At 44.2% G+C, this 22442-nt stretch overlaps 2 protein-coding genes across 4 annotated transcripts in view; both read right to left on the bottom strand.

Moving 5' to 3' along the window:
• spen (spen family transcriptional repressor) overlaps nt 1-7050 on the bottom strand; it is a 112097-nt gene extending 105047 nt beyond the window's left edge. Inside the window, exon 1 of the mRNA XM_062054523.1 lies at nt 6875-7050. Coding sequence (XP_061910507.1) covers nt 6875-7026 — 152 coding nt within the window. The 5' untranslated portion in view covers nt 7027-7050. The remainder of the gene's footprint in view (nt 1-6874) is intronic.
• Nucleotides 7051-11362: 4312 nt separating this feature from the next.
• Nucleotides 11363-22442, bottom strand: part of tmem82 (transmembrane protein 82) — an 11810-nt gene continuing 730 nt past the window's right edge. Inside the window, exons 3-6 of one of the 3 annotated variants that reach the window (XM_062054528.1) lie at nt 22362-22442; nt 18745-19162; nt 11645-11829; nt 11363-11530 (exon numbers count right to left, since the gene is read on the bottom strand). The exon at nt 22362-22442 is cut by the window's right edge and continues 103 nt beyond it. In XM_062054528.1, coding sequence (XP_061910512.1) covers nt 11453-11530; nt 11645-11829; nt 18745-19162; nt 22362-22442 — 762 coding nt within the window. In that variant the 3' untranslated portion in view covers nt 11363-11452. Of the gene's footprint in view, nt 11531-11644; nt 12042-12085; nt 12210-18744; nt 19163-22361 lie in introns of those variants that run through there. The other 2 variants (XM_062054530.1, XM_062054529.1) reach the window with 2 other exon arrangements.

Here is a 22442-nt window from a genome sequence, read left to right as displayed (position 1 = left end):
AGTAACAAATAAACAGAAAACAGTAGTGGTCAAATACAAATAAGGCAACAAGAGAAGTATCCTACACTTCTCTTTTGTAAAGTAAATCTGAACAGCCTATATGGGCATCTACATCAACTATATGATTTGCCTGAGAAGCTGGACAGGACAAAAAAATAAATAAAATAAAATAAAAAATTTTTGTGGCGGACGTAATTCTTTCGTGGCGGGCCGCCACAAATAAATGAATGTGTGGGAAACACTGGTGGAAGATTTTGCATATTTTGTGTGTTTGCCATAAAAAACATTGTTTTGTTTCACAAAAAAGGGCGGAAAACAAACAAACAAAAAACAGACAAAAGGAAACCAACATAAAAAAAGTAAAATATTTTGAAATGAGGAATAGATCTGAAGTTGATGTAGACTCCAGTGATTTAAGCGTTAAATATAAAATGTATGTATGCCCCGGCACACCATTATCATCATTTCATGACCGAAGCAAAACAGTTTTTACACTTTTATACTGAAATAAATACACCTACAACTTATTAAATAAAAACATAGAAAAAACTACCAGCAGCGGTAAAGTTTAGATCCATGAAGGAAAGAAGAAAGTGAATGAATGTTTATAACTGAATACATTTACATATGCATACACATTTGTTTTCTTTTATATTATTTTTTTTAATGAATTAAATAACGTTTATGACAACTTTTTTCCAAAACACAATATAGAATGTGAGATATAACAGGATAATGCATACATTTGTCATTTGTTTTCAAAACGCTTCCAAAAAAGTGGGACTGGACCCCAAAAATTTACTGTGGGACCCCATTTTCATGACTTGATGGGGTCCCTGGGACCCCATTTTGAAAATTCCTAGCGCCAATACACTGCTGTCAACAGAGGAGAAAAAATGCCTTATTCAAATAAATATATTATTTATAAGGCAAGTTCGAGTATCATTGGCAAATTTTCGCCTTGGCGCGCTGCCCACCTTGGCCCTCATATATGTGTCCTCTTTTTGGGATTTCAGAATATGGTCAGCCTACCGCAGCCCATACTTGCCAACCCTCCCGAATTTTCCGGCAGACTCCCGAAATTCAGCGCCTTTCCCGAAAACCTTTCCGGGACAAATATTCTCCCGAAAATCTCCCGATTTTCAGCCGGAGCTGGAGGCCACGCCCTCTCCGGCTCCATGCGGACCTGAGTGAGGACAGCCTGTTTTCACGTCCGCTTTCCCACGATATAAACAGCGTGCCTGCCCAATCACGTTATTCCATACGAGGTGTCCGGCATACCGCCGATGAGCATGGTGCAGATGGAGAAGATCTTCTTGGCATCCGTGTTGGCGCACACGTTGCCAAAGCCGACGCTGGTCAGGCTGCTGCGGGTGATGTAGAGGGCGGCGATGTACGAGCTGCGCACCGACGGGCCGCCGACCGTGTTGTTGACGTAGGGCATCTCCAACAGGGTGACAAGAACTAAATCATCCAGACTAAAGATAAATTGTATTATTATTTTTATCTAACCTAAAAATAAATATATTTATTGATTTTTTTAAAAATAAATAAATACATTTTTACTATATTTTGCTAAAAACATCAAAATTAATTGTATTTTTATCTGTATTTTTTCTGACTCCTTATTACATCCAGCAATAGAATTATACATTAAAATAAAAATATTTGAAATAATTAATTTTAAATGATCATAATAATTCATTTAAAATGACCATATTTAATTATTAAAATAATTGCTTGTTTATCAACAACTTTAGCATTTCATTCATTACATTTTGAAGCTCTCAGAAGCCAAGTTATGTTATATTCCTTAAGATTTATTTATGCAAGTTTGAAGTATCAATTATCTAAACACAGTTTTGCTTGCATATTTTCAGGATATATATATATTAGGGCTGCAACAACTAATCGATTAAATCGATTAAAATCGATTATAAAAATAGTTGCCGATTAATTTAGTCATCGATTCGTTGGATCTATGCTATGCGCATGCGCAGAGGCTTTTTTTTTTTTTTTTTTTAATTAAAAAAAACCAACCTTTTTTTTTTGTTTTTAATAATAAACCTTTATTTATAAACTGCAACATTTACAAACCGCTGAGAAACAATAATCAAAATAAGCATGGTGCCAATATGCTGTTTTTTTTTCAATAAAATACTGGATGGGATAGAAATGTAGTTTGTCTCTTTTATCCGATTATTAATCGATTAATCGAAGTAATAATCGACAGATTAATCGATTATCAAATTAATCGTTAGTTGCAGCCCTAATATATATATATATATATATATATATATATATATATATATATATATATATATATATATATATATATATGTATATATATATATATATATATATATATATATATATATATATATATACATACATACATACATACATACATACATACATACATACATACATACATATATATATATATATATATATATATATATATATGAAATACTTGACTTGGTGAATTCTAGCTGTAAATATACTCCTCCCCTCTTAACCACGCCCCCGCCCCAACCACACCCCCTTCCTACCCCCCACCCCCCTACCTGTCACGATCGCGGGGGGTCGCAGCTTGCTGCGCGGTTGTTCTCCCAATCCAAAGGAACGGCTCCGGACGAAGGCGTAAGGTAGGAAGTGATTTATTTATCATAAATCATCCAATAAACAAAAACAACAGGGATGCGTGCAGAGCACACGGGAAGTTAAGGAACTATTACTTAGCATAGGCAAAAGACAAGGAACACTAGAACTCAAAAACTCACGTGACAAGTGCATGGAGCAAACACAATGAGAGCAGGACGAGTGACTGGCAAAGGCAACTTAAATAATGCCTCTGATTAGCGCTCGGGAAGCAGGTGAGCGGGCGAGCACTAATCAGAGACAGGTGCACACAAAGAGTGACCATGACAACCAAAACAAACTCACAGGAGCACAACAAATAACAAAAGGAGTCCAAAATTAACAGAAAACACAAAAACATGATCCGGACCATGGATCATGACAGTACCCCCTCCTCAAGGACAGATACAAGATGTCCATAAGAAAACAAAAACAAAAAACAAGCAGGGTCAAAAGTCACGGGCGGGCGGAGGGAGGACTTGGAGGTGGGTCGCCAGGCCAAGTGTCCCCGAATCCACCGAGGCAAAGTCAAGTGGCGGCGGCGAGTGGAACGCCGCTGCAGCAAGCGAGGCGGGCGACCAGGGAATGGCCACATTCGTGGTCGACGGGGAGGTGGGCGCACTTGGCGAGGCGGACGACCAGGGAGCGGCCACATCCGTGGTCGACGAGGAGGTGGGCGTGTCGGCGCCGTCATGGCAGGCGTGGCAGCAGGCACCGGCGCCGTCATGGCAGGCGTGGCAGCAGGCACCACCGGCGAGTCTGGCGTGGTTGCAGGTACCACTGGCGAGTTTGGCGTGGTTGCAGGTACCACCGGCGAGTCTGGCGTGCTTGCAGGTACCACCGGCGAGTCTGGCGTGCTTGCAGGTACCACCGGCGAGTCTGGCGTGCTTGCAGGTACCACCGGCGTCTGGCGTGGTGCAGGTACCACCGGCGTCTGGCGTGGTACAAGTACCACCGGCGTCTGGCGGGGTGCAGGTGCAGGCGTCTGGCGGGGTGCAGGTGCAGGCGTCTGGCGGGGTGCAGGTGCAGGCGTCTGGCGGGGTGCAGGTGCAGGCGTCTGGCGGGGTGCAGGTGCAGGCGTCTGGCGGGGTGCAGGTGCAGGCGTCTGGCGAGGAGCAGGTGCAGGCGTCTGGCGAGGAGCAGGTGCAGGCGTCTGGCGAGGAGCAGGTGCAGGCGTCTGGCGAGGAGCAGGTGCAGGCGTCTGGCGAGGAGCAGGTGCAGGCGTCTGGCGAGGAGCAGGTGCAGGCGTCTGGCGAGGAGCAGGTGCAGGCGTCAGCCGAGGAGCAGGTGCAGGCGTCAGCCGAGGAGCAGGTGCAGGCGTCTGGCGAGGAGCAGGTGCAGGCGTCTGGCGAGGAGCAGGTGCAGGCGTCTGGCGAGGAGCAGGTGCAGGCGTCTGGCGAGGAGCAGGTGCAGGCGTCTGGCGAGGAGCAGGTGCAGGCGTCTGCCGAGGAGCAGGTGCAGGCGTCTGCCGAGGAGCAGGTGCAGGCGTCTGCCGAGGAGCAGGTGCAGGCGTCTGCCGAGGAGCAGGTGCAGGCGTCTGCCGAGGAGCAGGTGCAGGCGTCTGCCGAGGAGCAGGTGCAGGCGTCTGCCGAGGAGCAGGTGCAGGCGTCTGCCGAGGAGCAGGTGCAGGCGTCTGCCGAGGAGCAGGTGCAGGCGTCTGGCGAGGTGCAGGTACGGGTGCCTGTCGGGGTGCAGGTACGGGTGCCTGCCGGGGTGCAGGTACGGGTGCCTGCCGGGGTGCAGGTACGGGTGCCAGCCGGGGTGCAGGCACGGGTGCCAGCCGGGGTGCAGGCACGGGTGCCAGCCGAGGAGCAGGTACAGGAACTGGAGATGGTGGCGTCTGCAGGCCCACCGGAGATGCTGGCGGCGTCTGCAGGCCCACCGGAGATGCTGGTGGCGTCTGCAGGCCCACCGGAGATGCTGGTGGCGTCTGCAGGCCCACCCGGGCTGAGGTTAGCCATGAGCATGGCAGAGGTGGTCTCGCTGGGGGTTGCGGCTTGGCATGCCGACGGACTGGTGGTGGAGGACGGGCTGGAGGTTGCGGCTTGGCAGGCCGAAAGACTGGTGGTGGCGGCCGGGATGGAGGTTGCTGCCTGGCTGGGCGCAGCCGAGCAGCCCCACCAGCACAGCTCCCGGCCCCAGCCCCCCCCTCAAGGGGCGGATACCAGACGCGCTGCTTGCGGTCTGGAACAGTCTTTACGGGTGGGTGGCGGGAAGTCAGGAGGGGGGCCAAATCCTCCCCTCTAAATTGTCCAAAATGTCTTTTCCCACCCCCCACCTGAGGTCTTTTGGGAGGATGAGAGGAAAAAGTCACTGACGTGGGCGGGGCTAGAGTCCTAGGGGGCGGAGCTTGGCACTCAGAAGGAGACTGTGGCTGACATCTAAATTTCAAAAGAATGTCCTGACAAGGTATAATTTTAGAATTAAAGTCTTTAGGAGGTTGTTGACGCAAAGAGACAGAATTCAGAAAAAAAAAATTCTGGGCCATGACGTCATCAGCCGTGGACGGAGTGACGTCATCGGGGGAAGGATACTGGGCTGCCTGCAACTTGCTTCGGTCCGGGGGAGGAGCTTGCGGGAGTGACGCGTTCTGACGGCGAGGCGAAGCCCTTCTGGACGGCTTCCGCCTTTGCCTGCGCGTCCGGTACTGCTGTGTAGCGGCGATGTCTTCGGACCAGAGGGAGTCGATGGGGATCAGGGAGCCTCCAGGTCCCCACATAAGGTTCGACCTCTCCTCCGTCGAATAGCGAAGCGTCTCCACTTCCATCGCTCGCAACACCATGCGCGTACCTTCATCCATCTCCCTCTGGTCCGTTTGCGGGAGAACGGATGCTGCTCTCATTCTGTCACGATCGCGGGGGGTCGCAGCTTGCTGCGCGGTTGTTCTCCCAATCCAAAGGAACGGCTCCGGACGAAGGCGTAAGGTAGGAAGTGATTTATTTATCATAAATCATCCAATAAACAAAAACAACAGGGATGCGTGCAGAGCACACGGGAAGTTAAGGAACTATTACTTAGCATAGGCAAAAGACAAGGAACACTAGAACTCAAAAACTCACGTGACAAGTGCATGGAGCAAACACAATGAGAGCAGGACGAGTGACTGGCAAAGGCAACTTAAATAATGCCTCTGATTAGCGCTCGGGAAGCAGGTGAGCGGGCGAGCACTAATCAGAGACAGGTGCACACAAAGAGTGACCATGACAACCAAAACAAACTCACAGGAGCACAACAAATAACAAAAGGAGTCCAAAATTAACAGAAAACACAAAAACATGATCCGGACCATGGATCATGACACTACCTCCCGAAATCGGAGGTCTCAAGGTTGGCAAGTATGCTGCAGCCAGACATACAATACTAGCAAATAGGTCATGAAAAACATGTTTTTTTTGTTATTGTCATTGTAAGAGGGCAAAATCACTTACATCAGAAAATGATTTTAATAAAACATTTAAATTGTTATGATGTCAGGTTTGGGACAGGTGTGACGCTGGTGTGGCCACAGTGTGCACGTCTGATGTTGCTCACATGTGCTCCACTGAATGGTCAGGGAGTTTGTGCGTTTGCTCACACACATGAAAAATTAGAGGGAACATTGGTAAGAAGTCAAAACAGGGAAGTAAACATAGGTATGACGTTCATCTGCAGTGTTACTATTTTAAGACTCAGTATCAAGGCAGGACTGTGCGCTCTTATCAAGGCCATCTGCGCATGTGCACAGCCAGCCAATCAGAGACGGAACAGAGAACAATGCAGCAGGGCAGAGGAAGCGGAGGAAGAAAGACAGACATTTTAGTACATTGCTCACCCTGCTCGGGACACGCGTGGAATGCCTTCCTCTCACGGCTCTGGTGGAACTGTATCCAATGGTAAAATCCAATAAACCCGTGGGAGTACAATTTCTAAATATTGGTGGACAAAACTAAAGTGGATTATCACGGAAGCGACCGTCACACGGAATGGCGGAGCTGAGATGTGTTTAAAAAAAAAAAAAAAAAACACCTCTCCCGTGGAATAACGTTATGTGAATGTTAAGACATGATTATCGCCTAAACGTGGATGTAATCTTAGAGGGGATGGTCGCCACGATATTGGACTGTGAATTGAACATCTCTTCAACGTGAACAAAGCCCTGTCCGTGTGTGTGCGCGTCCAATTCCAACTGAAAATTAATTCATGGCTCACGCCATTTTGTTATTTTTATGCATTACAAAGATGTCAGCCATTTTACCCTTTTCCTCGTATCAGTAGCGTTGAGAGACGACGCCAGCTTTTCATCTTTCTATCTTGTCCGACTCGAATAAATTGCATTCTTAAAGAGGGGCTTTGTCTGTTTATATTTAGCTCGAACGGTGGAGAGAAAAAAAGAGGTAGGGTTGGCATTTTGCCGTGTTGCCAGGTGCTGTTTAAATGACTGTCATTGGCAGGTGTTTACCTCGGTGGCTTCAAAATGGCTGCCATGTTGGGTGTTGATTGATTGATTGATTGATTGAGACTTTTATTAGTAGGTTGCACAGTGAAGTACAATTGACCACTAAATGGTAACAACCGAATAAGTTTTTCAACTTCTTTAAGTCGGGGTCCACTTAAATTGATTTATGATACAGATATTTACTATCATCATAATACAGTCATCACACAAGATAATCATCAGGGTATATACCGTATTTTTCGGTGTATAAGTTGCACCGGAGTATAAGTCGCACCTGCCGAAAATGCATAATAAAGAAGGAAAAAAACATAAGTCACACTGGAGTATAAGTCGCATTTGTTGGGGAAATGTATTTGATGAAACCCAACACCAAGAATAGACATTTGAAAGGCAATTTAAAATAAATAAAGAATAGTGAACAACAGGCTGAATAAGTGTATGTTATATGACGCATAAATAACCAACTGAGAACGTGCCTGGTATGTTAACGTAACATATTATGGTAAGAGTCATTCAAATAACTATAACATATAGAACATGCTATTCGTTTACCAAACAATCTGTCACTCCTAATCGCTAAATCCCATGAAATCTTATACGTCTAGTCTCTTACGTGAATGAGCTAAATAATATTTTGATATTTTACGGTAATGTGTTAATAATTTCACACATAAGTCGCTCCTGAGTATAAGTCGCACCCCCGGCCAAACTATGAAAAAAATTGCGACTTATAGTCCGAAAAATATGGTACATTGAATTATTTACATTATTTACAATCCGGGGTGTGGGAAGTGGAGGGGGGGGGTTAGGTTTGGTTGTTATCATCACTTCAGTCATCAACAATTGAGAACAGAGAAATGGACATTGAAACCGTGTAGGTCTGACTTGGTAGGACATGTACAGCAAGTAGTGGACATAGAGAGAGCGAGAGAGAGATCAGAAAGCATAAGAAAAAGTATCTACATTTGATTATTAACAATCCGGGGAGGGTGTTAGTTTAGGGTTGAAGTTGCCTGGAGGTGTACTTTTATTGCGGTTTTGAAGGAGGATAGAGATGCCCTTTCTTTAACACCTGTTGGGAGCGCATTCCACATTGATGTGGCATAGAAAGAGAATGAGTTAAGACCTTTGTTGGATCGGAATCTGGGTTTAACGTGGTTAGTGGAGCTCCCCCTGGTGTTGTGGTTATGGCGGTCATTTACGTTAAGGAAGTAGTTTGACATGTACTTCGGTATCAGGGAGGTGTAGCGGATTTTATAGACTAGGCTCAGTGCAAGTTGTTTTACTCTGTCCTCCACCCTGAGCCAGCCCACTTTGGAGAAGTGGGTAGGAGTGAGGTGTGATCTGGGGTGGAGGTCTAGAAGTAATCTGACTAGCTTGTTCTGGGATGTTTGGAGTTTAGATTTGAGAGTTTTGGAGGTGCTAGGGTACCAGGAGGTGCATGCGTAATCGAAAGAGTTGAATGAGAGTTCCCGCTAGAATCCTCATGGTGCTTTTGTTGACCAGAGAGGAGATTCTGTAGAGAAATCTCATTCGTTACAGGATAATATAATCACAGACTCAAACGACCGTTTTGTTGAGCTTGAAATAAAGCTTGGCTATTCCATCCATCCATTTTCTACCGCTTGTCCCTTGGCTATTATTGAGTGGAAAAGGAAATTACTCCTTCAAGCTGCTTTTATGTCGTCTCAGCGAATATTGAGGTTATTGAAAACAGCTGATAGCCCACAGCGAAGCCTCATTGTACTTCACACATCCTCTATCTAAAAGTTGCACTTCTTACTCACACAGAGGTTACATAATCCCACTTGTTTTTAATAAGAATATTTGTGGCAGCTGCAGACTATTTCCAGCAAGCATATAACCAGCACTGCAGAAAGTCAGTGTTCAAAAACAAGGAAAAAAAAAAGAAAAATTAGGGGTATTTTACTTGAACTAAGCAAAATTATCTGCCAATAGAACAAGAAAATTTGGCTTGTCAAGACTTTCTAAAACAAGTTAAATTAGCTAACTTCAATGAACCCAAAAATACCTTAAAATAAGTATATTCTCACTAAAAGCAAGTGCACTTTTCTTGGTAGAAAAAAAAAAAAAAGAGACCTTTTTGCTCAATATGTTGAAAAATATTCTTAAATGAAGTACATGCTAGTGCCATTATCTTGACATAATGATATGCACTCGGCATTACATTTCTTGAAACCAGCAAACTTATTCTAAAAACTAATGTATTGTTCTTAATGGAAAGGCAACAAGGCAACCGCTTGTTACTTTCGGGGTCTACTAGCCGCTCAGGCAAATCATATGGTCTAAAAATGCATTTTTCCATCGATAACATGACATCATCGCGCCAAGTGCGTGCTCTTTCAGTCAATTAGTGCGCATATATACAGCCCGGCCCCCGGCCAAAAATGTTTGAAGAATTCATCTGAATGTGCGTGAACTATTTATGTTCAAAATAGTTAGAAATGTCACATCTTAAATGTTTGAATATTAACTGTCAGTTTACTGTACTGTGCCAACTGTACTACTATATGAGTACATATTTTCTATTGTTTCATTGAAAATAAAACAGCAAAGTCTATTTGGCTGTCATCTGTTTTAATTATGAGACACAATTGTGTCAAAGTCATGATTTTTTTTTTCATGCTTGAAATAAGAAATGATTACTTTAAAAAAGTAGTTTTATACTTGTGAGTGTTGATGACACAGCTTTGCAACAGTTGATATTCTAGTTTCAAGCATGTTTTACTCAATATAGGTCATAAAATCTCAGCAACAAGCTGTAATATCTTACTGAGATCATTTAGGACCAAAACACCTCCTTTTCTTCCTGAAGTCGATGATCAGCTCCTTGGTCTTGTCCACATTCAGGTGCAGATAAGGGTGGAGTGCCATCTCCGGGTTGGGGAGGATATCTTGCCCCAAGTGGAGGAGTTCAAGTACCTCGGAGTCTTGTTCACGAGTGAGGGAAGAGTGGATCGTGAGATCGACAGGCGGATCGGTGGGGCGTCTTCGGTAATGCGGACGCTGTATCGATCCGTTGTGGGGAAGAAGGAGCTGAGCCGGAAGGCAAAGCTCTCAATTTACCGGTCAATCTACGTTCCCATCCTCACCTATGGTCATGAGCTTTGGGTTATGATCGAAAGGACAAGATCACGGGTACAAGCGACCGAAATGAGTTTCCTCCGCCGGGTTGCGGGGCTCTCCCTTAGAGATAGGGTGAGAAGCTCTGTCATCCGGGGGGGAGCTCAAAGTAAAGCCGCTGCTCCTCCACATCGAGAGGAGCCAGATGAGGTGGTTCGGGCATCTGGTCAGGATGCCACCCGAACGCCTCCCTAGGGAGGTGTTTAGGGCACGTCCGACCGGTAGGAGGCCACAGGGAAGACCCAGGACACGTTGGGAAGACTCTCTCCTGGCTGGCCTGGGAACGCCTTGGGATCCCCCGGGAGGAGCTGGACGAAGTGGATGGGGAGAGGCAAGTCTGGGCTTCTCTGCTTAGGCTGCTGCCCCCGCAACCCGTCCTCGGATAAGCGTAAGAAGACGGATGGATGGATGGATATTTAGCCTGAGACCACTCCACAAAGTCAGCAATCAGTGTCCTGTACTCCACTTCCTGTCCCTCCCCGATACACCCGACCACAGCAGAGTCTTCAGAGTATTTCTGCAGGTGGACCTGGAGCTGGACCTGGACCTGGATCTGGAGCTATACTGGAAGTTATTGCTCATCCTCTTTGAGTTTGGGCTCAAAAATGTAATGTCCTGGATCATCATTTGCTGTTGGCTCTCACAAAGTCTGCATGATTGCATTGCTGTTGATGGGGAAGGGATCTTTGGTTCCTAACTGCTTGCTCATTAACTCTTAAAATGGCTTGGGAATCTCCGTGAGATTTACACATTTTTGATCATATCTATTTAATCGCAAACTTTGGAAGTCTTTTTGGTGTCATAAATCAGATATATATGATAAAAACTTCAATACAAAGGCAACATGTTTTTCCACTCTACTGTTACTTCAAAACTAAGGAGCGACACATATTTTTGCAGCAGATTTTTGAAAACACCAGTGTTGTCATATAGAACAGTGTTTTTTAACCATTGTAGAGCCAAGAGCGCCACCTATAGCGCCACTAAAAAAAATATCTGTGGTCAAATATACTTGTTAAATAAAACCTAGGCCTACTACGCTACTGTATTTTAATGTTGGTCATTATGATGGTACTTGGAGAGACACATTTTTTTTCTGAGGTGGTACTTGGTGAAAAAAGTTTGAGAACCACCGGGATGAAATATTTGAAGAAAAAATGTATTGACAAATATTGTCCAAGTACAACACATGTTTAGTAACACTTAAGTTTCTACAAAAAGGAAATGCAAAGATTACGTCTGATGCTCCTCTTGTGCGCCTGGTCGACGTTGGTGCCGTTTTTCAGCATGTCTCGTAGGATCTTCTTCCACCTGGCAACATGAAAATATGACATACTGTGTAGATTACAGTCCAGAGTGAGATAACAAATGTGTATTATTGTGAATAAGTATATATATATTTTTGCAAACTAACACATCACTGACTTGCAAGGTTGCATCCAGCAGATCCCTTGTGGGGATGAGGCAGCTGGCCTCGCCCAGGAAACACACCAGGATGTGGAGCACGTCAGCCCAGCGTCCAACAGTCAGCATCAGGACCATTAGACCACCGAGGCGCACCACTACCGCGTTTAGGACTACCTGGCTAGGCGGGAGACTGTGATGCTCTTCTGCTTGATGAAAATGTAGCATTATTGTAAGGTTCACGTTTCGGACACACATTGCCAAAAGTATTTGGCCACCCATCCAAATGATCAGAATCAGGTGTCCTAATCACTTGGCCACATGAATGACAGAGTCTGGTGTGGATGAACTTGACTGGCCTGCACAGAGTCCTGACCTGAACCCGATAGAACACCTTTGGGATGAATTAGAACAGAGACTGAGAGCCAGGCTTTATTGACCAACATCAGTGTGTGACCTCACCAATGCGCTTTTGGAAGAATGGTCGAACATTTCTATAAACACACTCCGCAACCTTGTGGACAGCCTTTCCAGAAGAGTTGAAGCTGTAATAGCTGCAAAAGGTGGACCGACATCATATTGAACCCTATGGGTTAGGAATGGGATGGCACTTCAAGTTCATATGTGAGTCAAGGCAGGTGACCAAATACTTTTGGCAATATAGTGTATGTGAAGTTGCCCCCCCCCCCCCCCCACTTTGTCCAAGTCTCCCCAAACGTGTTCCAATCGTTAGTGCTACAAAATGTTTTGTTTGTGTCGTTACGTTTTTAAAAAAAAGTTATTCTAAAATAAATGATCTGACTAGTGATGTCATCAAGCACCCCACCTCCCCCCAAACCTGTGCCTATCGTTTGTGCTACATTTGTACTGCAAATATTTTTTGTCTGACTAATAATTTTGAAGTTATTACGTTTCATTATTCATAACCAGCCCCCACCCCACCTTGTCAATACCTCCCCAAACCAGTCCCAATCAATTGTGCTGCAAAAATAGTGTTTAGGTTATTCAAATGGTATGGTTTTATGTTATTAACGTGTAATTAATAAGTTATAAATCATAACTACAAAACCCAACAGTGTAAAAATATCCCCAAACATGTCCCATTCGTTTGTGCTAGAAACATTTTTGGTGTACTATAGTTTTTAAGTTTGAACATTTTGTCATTCACTGTCCAAACTTATCCCAATCATTTGTGCTACATTTATGCAGAATTTGTTTGTTTGTTTGTGCTGTTATCGTTTATTAGTTAGCAGGTTATGTTTTTTATGGTATTAACATGTAATTAACATGGTATTAATCATAACGTGACATCAACTATGTCAAAATCTCCCCAAACTTTGCCCATTCGTTTGTGCTGGAAAATGTTTTGGTCTAATTATTATAGTTTTGAAGTTATTAACAAATTCATGAATGATTCATAACCAGCTCCATAAAATGTTAATAACCTAAAAACTATAACATTTTGGCCAGATTTGCAGTACAAACGATTGGGACAAGTTTGGAGAGATCTGGAGAAGGTGGGGGGCTGGTTATGAATCATAATTTGTTAATAACCGATAGTTTGATTAAAACATTTTGCAGCACTAACACATCACAAACAAATTAAAGATTAAGATTAAAGATTAAAGTACCAATGATTGTCTCACACACACTAGATGTCGGAAACGTTTGGGGAGGTTTAGACGTAGTTGGGGAATTGGTAATGTATTATAACACTTAAATACTGCAAAACCATTACACAATAATTACTTAAAAACTTTAAGAGTTAGACCGAAAATGTTTGTAGCACAAACATAAAACAAACGAATGGGACAAGTTTCGGGAGATCTGGAAAAGGTGGTGAGGCGAGTTATGAATCATAATTCGGTAACAACTTAAAAACTGTAATAGTTACACAAAAAAATGTTGCAGCACAATCGTAGCACAAACAATTGGGACTAGTCTGGGGAGGTTTTGACTAGATTGGGGGGTCTGTTGTGAATAATAACACGTTAAAGGGGAACTGCAATTTGAATTTCGCTTATCGTTCACAATCTTTATGAGAGACAAGAAGGCAAAAGTTGTTGTTTTTTTGCATTCTAACATGTACAAATCATCTCGTTCTAGGTAGCTAGCAATGCAGTTAATGGGAGTAATTTATTCTACCTCTAAAGCACTTAAAAAATACAATACTTCATTTACGTTCCGTAACCTGTATAATAACCAAGCTGTAGCAACATTGTTATTGTAAGAGCGAACAGTGAGGAACTCTTTTTCTAGCGAAGCTACGGTATTAGCCATAAAAGCTAACTACGGCAAAAGATAAGCTAGCTTCTACGAAACACGTTTGAGTTTGTAATGAACAACCCAATGCGATAGAACAACAATCTGTACTGACTGAAAAACATGAACAATCATATTACATTATTTTTAAAGTATTATTTTATGTTTTGTTTGTACACAGCTAGCCAGACTGTCATGATATACGCAAAATGTGCTGCATGTATCATGATCAATATAATGTGTGAAAACTCGATGGATAGTTGTCTATTTGGTCCAGCTGGCCGGAGATGTTGTTTCTGGTTTATATGGGGTCAGCACTCCATTTATGTCGAAATAGCTTGGCTTCAAATTTCACATTTGCAGCTTCATGTCACGCCGACCTAACTCTATCGGCTTCTGTCTGCTCCAGTGTTTCACTCTCTCTTCATGCTGGCTTCTATAAACAGCAGTTCATCCTCCGTATATTCAGCTGCAAAAAGATAAAGTTGTGAATCCTCATTTGTCCAAAAATAGTCTTCTTCGTTGTCAGTTTCCAAGTCTGCCATGTTTAGAATACGCACATGCCTTTGATTTCGGAATTATGACACACATTTGTTGACAGAAGTTGAAAGTGTGCTGCTATAAAAACGGAAATCAATGCGCTTAAAATGATCAAAATACGGTAAATATTGAACATATTACATACGGTTATGAACATGTCTCCATCCATTTTCTTCCGCTTATCCTAGGTCGGGTCGCGGGGGCAGCAGCCTAAACAGGGAAGCCCAGACTTCCCTTTCTCCAGTCACTTCGTCTAGCTCCTCCCGGTGGTCCCCGAGCCATTCCCAGGCCAGCCGGGACACATAGTCTCCCCAACTTGTCCTGAGTCTTCCCCTTGGCGTCCTACCGGTCGGACGTGCCCTAAGGGTGGCATCCTGACCAGATGCCCGAACCACCTCATCTGGCACCTCTCGATGTGGAGGAGCAGCAGCTTTACTTTGAGCTCCTCCCAAATGACAAAGCTTTCCACCATATCTCTGAAGGGAGAGCCCGACCACTTGACGGAGGAAACACATTTCGACTCCTTGTACCTGTGATCTTGTCCTTTCGGTCATAACCCGAAGCTCATGACCGTAGGTGAGGATGGGAACGTAGATCAACTGGTAAATTGAGAGCTTTGCCTTCCGGCCTAGCTCCTTCTTCACCACAGGTACGCATCACTGCAAACGGTGCACTGATCTCACGATCCACTCTTCCCTCACTCGTGAACAAGACTCCAATGTACTTGAACTCCTCCACTTGGGGCAAGGTCTCCACCCCAACCCAGAGATGGCACTCCACCCTTTTCCGGGCGAGAACCGTGGACTTGGACTTGGAGGTGCTGATTCTCATCCCAGTTGCTTCAAACTCGGCTGCGAACCGATCCAGTGAGGGCTAGAGATCCTGGCCAGATGAAGCCATCTGGACCACATCGTCTGCAAAAAGCAGAGACCTAAGCCATCAAACCGGATCCCCTCAACGCCCTGACTGCGCCCAGAAATTCTGTCCATAAAAGTTATGAACAGAATTGGTGACAAAGTGCAGCCCTGGCAGAGTCCAACCCTCACTGGAAACGGATCTGACTTACTGCCGGCAATACGGACCAAGTTCTGACACTGATCATACAGGGAGTGGACTTCCCCAATCAGACGGTTCGATACCTCATACTCTCTGAGCACTCCCCACAAGATTTTCTGAGGGACACGGTCGAAGGCCCTCTCCAAGTCCACAAAGCACATGTAGACTGGTTGGGCAAACTCCCATGCACCCTCAAGAACACTGCCGAGAGTATAGAGCTGGTCTACAGTTCCACGACCAGGACAAAAACCACACTGCTCCTCCTGAATTGGAGGTTCGACTATCCGGTGTAGCCTCCTCTCCAGTACACCTGAATTAACTTTACCGGGAAGGCTGAGAAGTGTGATCCCGCCATAGTTAGAACACACCCTCCGGTTCCACTTCTTAAAGAGAGGAACCACCACCCCGGTCTGCCAGTCCAGAGGCACCACCCCTGATGCCCATGCAATGCTGCAGAGTCTTGTCAACCAAGACAGCCCCACAGCATCCTAAGCCTTAAGGAACTCCGGGCGGATCTCATCCACCCCCGAGGAACCTGCCACCGAGGAGTTTTTTAACTTCCTCGGCAACCTCAGCCCCAGAAATAGGAGAGCCCACCACAGATTCCCCAGGCACTGCTTCGTCATAGGAAGACATGTAGGTGGGATTGAGGAGGTCTTTGAAGTGTTCCCTCCACCGATACACAACGTCCTGAGTTGTGGTCAGCAGCACACCATTCCCACTATACACGGTGTTGACAGTGCACTGCGTCCCTCTCCAGAGGCGGCGGATGGTGGTCCAGAATCGCCTAGAAGCCGTCCGGAAGTTGTTTTCCATGGCTATGCCGAACTCCTCCCATGTCCGAGTTTTTGCCTCTGCGACCGCCAAAGCCGCGCGCCTCTTGACCTGTCGGTACCTGTCCGCTGCCTTCGGGGTCTCATGAGCCAATAGGACCCGATAGGACTCCTTCTTCAGCTTGACAGCATCCCTCACTGCTGGTGTCCACCAGCGGGTTTTGGGATTACCACCACGATAGGCACCAACCACCTTGCGGCCACATCTCCGATCGGCCGCCTCGACAATAGAGGTGCGGAACATGGTCCACTCAGACTCAATGTCCAGCGCCTCCCTCGTGATATGTTCAAAGTTCTTCCGGAGGTGGGAGTTGAAACTTTCTCTGAATGTGTTTGTTACTACATTATATATACTGTATACTTGCAGTGTGTAAATAGAACGTCCCTTCTCCCCTCTCCCCTCAGGCAGGAGACTACGGTCCATCCAGACCCTTGCCAACCTTGAGACCTTCGAATTCTGGAGATTGGGGGGGTTGAGGTGGGCGGGGTTTGGTGGTAGCGGGGGTGTATATGGTAGCCCAGAAGAGTTAGGGATGCCAGGGATTCTGGGTTTTTGTTCTGTTGTGTTACGGTGCGGATGTTCTCCCGAAATGTGTTTGTCATTCTTGTTTGGTGTGGGTTCTCAGTGTGGCGCATATTTGTAACAGTGTTAAAGTTGTTTATACGGCAACCCTCATTGTGACCTGTATGGCTGTTGATCAAGTATGTCTTGCTGTCACTTCCGTATGTATGCAGAAGCCGCATACAACATATGACTGGGCCGGCACGCTGCTTGTATGGTGAAAAAGCGGACGCGTCGACAGGTTGTAGAGGACGCTAAAGGCAGTGCCATCACGGCACGCCCTTAATATTGTTGTCCGGGTGAAAATTGGGAGAATGGTTGCCCCGGGAGATTTTTCGGGAGGGGCACTGAAATTCGGGAGTCTCCCGGAAAAATCGGGAGGGTTGGCAAGTATGCCCACACCTCTCGCCACCCGAACAGTTTTTTCTCCTTGGCCATCAGGCACATGAACAATAACAAGATCTGATGTTATTCTATTCCAATATTAAAAGATTACAGTTGGTACAAAATGCGGCTGCAAGGCTTTTGACAAAAACAAGAAAGTTTGATCATATTACGCCTATACTGGCTCACCTGCACTGGCTTCCTGTGCACTTAAGATGCGACTTTAAGGTTTTACTACTTACGTATAAAATACTACACGGTTTAGCTCCAGCCTATCTCGCCGATTGTATTGTACCATATGTCCCGACAAGAAATCTGCGTTCAAAGAACTCCGGCTTATTAGTGATTCCCAGAGCCAAAAAAAAGTCTGCGGGCTATAGAGCGTTTTCTATTCGGGCTCCAGTACTCTGGAATGCCCTCCCGGTAACAGTTAGAGATGCTACCTCAGTAGAAGCATTTAAGTCCCATCTTAAAACTAATTTGTATAATCTAGCCTTTAAATAGACCCCCCCTTTTTTAGACCAGTTGATCTGCCGTTTCTTTTCTTCTCTCCTCTTCTCCCCTGTCCCTTGCGAGGGGGAGTTGCATAGGTCCGGTGGCCATGGATGAAGTGCTGGCTGTCCAGAGTCGGGACCCCGGGTGGACCACTAGCCTGTGCATCGGTTGGGGACATCTCTGCGCTGCTGACCCGTCTCCGCTCGGGATGGTTTCCTGTTGGCCCCGCTGTGGACTGGACTCCCGCTGATGTGTTGGATCCACTGTGGACTGGACTTTCACAATGTTATGTCAGACCCACTCGACATCCGTTGCTTTCGGTCTCCCCTAGAGGGGGGGGGGGTTACCCACATATGCAGTCCTCTCCAAGGTTTCTCATAGTCATTCACCGACGTCCCACTGGGGTGAGTTTTTCCTTGCCCGTATGTGGGCTCTGTACCGAGGATGTCGTTGTGGCTTGTACAGCCCTTTGAGACACTTGTGATTTAGGGCTATATAAATAAACATTGATTGATTGATTGATTGATTGATATTCTGTGTTATATGTGTTTTATGTTGCACGATTGCGCCAAGTAAAATTACTAGTTTGTGAACCCGTTCTCAAACAATGGCAATAAAAACTATTCTGATTCTGAATAAAGGGTTTTAAAGTTGGATTTAGAGGGCTACAACAGTGACTCATTAGCCACGTTTTTTTATTTTAAATAATCCTTTAAACCCTAATAAAAAGACGTATCTTCCTGTCTCTCATAATGATTGTGAACGATAGGCACATTTCCCAAAAAAGTGCAATTCCCCTTTAAATACAAATGTTAACTTAACAAATATAATAGACACAAATACAAAACATAAAACCATAAAACATTAATAACTTAAAAGCTATAATAGTTAGGTTAGGATTTGGACAAGGTGGGGTGCCAACTACCCACAGGTCACATGAGGTGCACCTGATTGTTACACTAAGTGAAGATTCTAAAGTGTTTCCTCACCCTGCATGTAGACCACCAGCAGAGTATAGCAGATAGTCAGAGGTGTCCAAAACCTAAGTGCCTCGGTTGCAGACAGGAAGTGCTGATTGATGATGGACACGGCCGCCATAACAGCCACCGAAAAGGCAATAAACAGCATCCTGCACAAGGTGGGCAGCACCAGCCCTGGGCCACATGTCATCAGGCCGATGCAAATGCCGCAGTATCGCTGCGAGCTGTGCAGCTTGTAGAGAGCTGCAACATGGTGCAGCAAGGCCGAAACCTGCCTGGCCAAGAAGCAGCTGAGAGCAGCAGCCAGCAGCAAACACAGCCAACGCTGCGGCGACCTCTCGTGGAGAAAGTGGAGACTGCAGGTGAGGGCACAGCCCAGGGAGAACTGGCTTTGGACCAAGAGGTGCTGGAGCTGGGAGAAGGACTTCTGGAGGACGACACAGAATATTTAACACACTCTGTAACTTTAAACTAGATGTCTGACATAAAGTAAATGTGAATTAATTGTATAATATTTTCATTCATCTGCTATTCTCATTCAGGGTCATGAATAAACTTCAGATATTCATCCATCCATCCATTTTTTACCGCTTGTCCCTTTTGGGGTCGCTGGAGCCTATCTCAGCTGCATTCGGGCGGAAGGCGGGGTACATTATTTAACACATTTTTTGACTTTTTTTTCCTGAAAAATATTTGACTTCATTCTCATAAATTCAATACTTTTTCAACACATTTTAATAAGGATACAATATGACTTTACTCTCATAACTTGTTTTCTGTTTTGTTTTTGCAGTTTAGCCCAGAAAGTCCTTCATATGGACTATGGACTGGACTTTCACAATATTATGTCAGACCCACTCGACATCCATTGCTTTCGGTCTCCCCTTTGGGGGGTGGGGGGGGTGGTACCCACATCTGCGGTCCTCTCCAAGGTTTCTCATAGTCATTCACATCGACGTCCCACTGGGGTGAGTTTTCCTTGCCCGTATGTGGGCTTTGTACCGCGGATGTCGTTGTGGCTTGTGCAGCCCTTTGAGACACTTGTGATTTAGGGCTATATAAATAAACATTGATAGATTGACATACTGGTATAAAAAAAAAAGTTGTACAATTAAAATCTAAAAAAAACAAAACATGTATAACTTCAATTACGTGATATTTAAAAAGTATTTTTATTTAATATTCACAATTTTAATGACTTTTCTTAAGGGAATTTACATTTCTCTACATTTCACTGCGTGCCTAATGAACCTGCATACGATCTAAAGTCTAATACTACCAAAATAAATCTGGTAAAATACAACCTATTCTCAAAAATGTAAAGTTTTTATGTTTCTAACATTACAGCTTTACTACCATAACTTCTTATCAATATAGGCCTGAGAGTCCAAAGTGCGACCTGCAGCTTATTTTTACACATTCTGAAAACAAAATAAACACATTCCGGATTTAAAAATTACACAAAAAATACAAAGAAAAACGCATTTGGGAAAAATCCTTCCAAAAATGTAACTTAAAAACTGATGTCTGTGCGTCCTGTCATGATGTAGTGAAGTGAATTATATTTATATAGCGCTTTTCTCTAGTGACTCAAAGCGCTTTACATAGTGAAACTCATTATCTAAGTTACATTTAAACCGGTGAGGGTGGCACTGGGAGCAGGTGGGTAAAGTGGACACAATGGCAGTGACTAGGATGGCGGAAGCGGGGATCGAACATGGAACCCTTAAGTTGCTGGCGCGGCCGCTCTACCAACCGAGCCACACCACCCCACACATGATGAACATGTGTACGCATTTTTTGCAAGATAAGGTAAGTTTTCGAGTGTGCCAAAGCCCTCAAAAAGGTTTGAGTTGGCGAAATAATGTGAGTAATAAATAATAAGAATACAATTGTATAACTCAAGAGGGTTAGATTAGATATTACACTATCTTGTTTGGTTTCCTGTAACATAAAGATGTTATGGATGTGGAAGTTTTGTTCATTTATTGATTGACATACTGTACATTTTATCCTTAAAGTACACAATGTATCAAAGTGGCCCCAACACCTTTTAATTTTACTGCTGGAAAAAGTTCAAACATCCCTGGTCTAAGATATAAAAAATAAAAAATAAAAGCGCATCTTTATTGTGGCAATTTTTTTATTTGCCTGTTTCTTGTCATTTAGCTAATATGGATTAAAAATAAAGGCCAAATAAGATTTAGTACAACGACATTTTGCTCAAAAATACATCTTAATCCTTGTTACATTGTAACTTTTTTTTGTAAAATATTATACCTTTAACTTTCCATTACGATGATGCCTACTCGTGTTGCCCGATAGACAATGAGCGATACAAATAATACACATTTTGCCGACGATAGTCGATAAAGCTTTTACTACCGTCGTCACATCGTGATAATGCATGTTGATGACATGTGATATTTTAGCCACGAATTCGACAGAGACAAGCGAACGAAGGCGTCCTCAGCGCAATGTAGTGTCCTCGCTAGCGGCTAACGTCCATCCACAGTGCAGCTTTTAAAAATCAACTACCGTATTTTACGGAGTATACACTACCGTTGAAAAGTTTGGGGTCACATTGAAATGTCCTTATTTTTGAAGGAAAAGCACTGTACTTTTCAATGAAGATCATTTTAAACTAGTCTTAACTTTAAAGAAATACACTCTATACATTGCTAATGTGGTAAATTACTATTCTAGCTGCAAATAGCTGGTTTTTGGTGCAATATCTACATAAGTGTATAGAGGCCCATTTCCAGCAACTATCACTCCAGTGTTCTAATGGTACAATGTGTTTGCTCATTGGCTCAGAAGGCTAATTGATGATTAGAAAACCCTTGTGCAATCATGTTCACACATCTGAAAACAGTTTAGCTCGTTACAGAAGCTACAAAACTGACCTTCCTTTGAGCAGATTGAGTTTCTGGAGCATCACATTTGTGGGGTCAATTAAACGCTCAAAATGGCCAGAAAAAGAGAACTTTCATCTGAAACTCGACAGTCTATTGTTGTTCTTAGAAATGAAGGCTATTCCACAAAATTGTTTGTGTGACCCCAAACTTTTGAACGGTAGTGTAAGTCGCTCCGGAGTATAAGTCGCACCGGCCGAAAATGCATAATAAAGAAGGAAAAAAACATATATAAGTCGCACTGTAGTATAAGTCGCATTTTTGGGGGGAAATGTATTTGATAAAACCCAACACTAAGAATAGACATTTGAGGGGCAATTTAAAATAAATAAAGAATAGTGAACAACAGGCTGAATAAGTGTACATTATATGACGCATAAATAACCAACTGGGAACGTGCCTGGTATGTAACTATAACATATAGAACATGCTATACGTTTACCAAACAATCTGTCACTCCTAATCGCTAAATCCCATGAAATCTTATACGTCTAGTCTCTTACGTGAATGAGCTAAATAATATTATTTGATATTTTACAGTAATGTGTTAATAATTCCACACATAAGTCGCTCCTGAGTATAAGTCGCACCCCCGGCCAAACTATGAAAAAAAACTGCGACTTATAGTCCGAAAAATACGGTACTTCCTTTTCTTTGCAAAATACATCATCTCTAAGTGTTCATGTAGAAATGCAATCACGGGGGACTTACTTGACCCTGTGTAACCCAGCCAGAGACAGCTCGAAGACAGAACTCTAGGACCACCAGGGAGGCCACACGAGAACCTACAAA

Source organism: Entelurus aequoreus, linkage group LG07 (genome assembly GCF_033978785.1).
Source record: "Entelurus aequoreus isolate RoL-2023_Sb linkage group LG07, RoL_Eaeq_v1.1, whole genome shotgun sequence".
In the NCBI taxonomy this organism is placed as follows: Eukaryota; Metazoa; Chordata; class Actinopteri; order Syngnathiformes; family Syngnathidae; genus Entelurus; species Entelurus aequoreus.
This window is presented reverse-complemented; position numbering and strand designations above follow the sequence as displayed.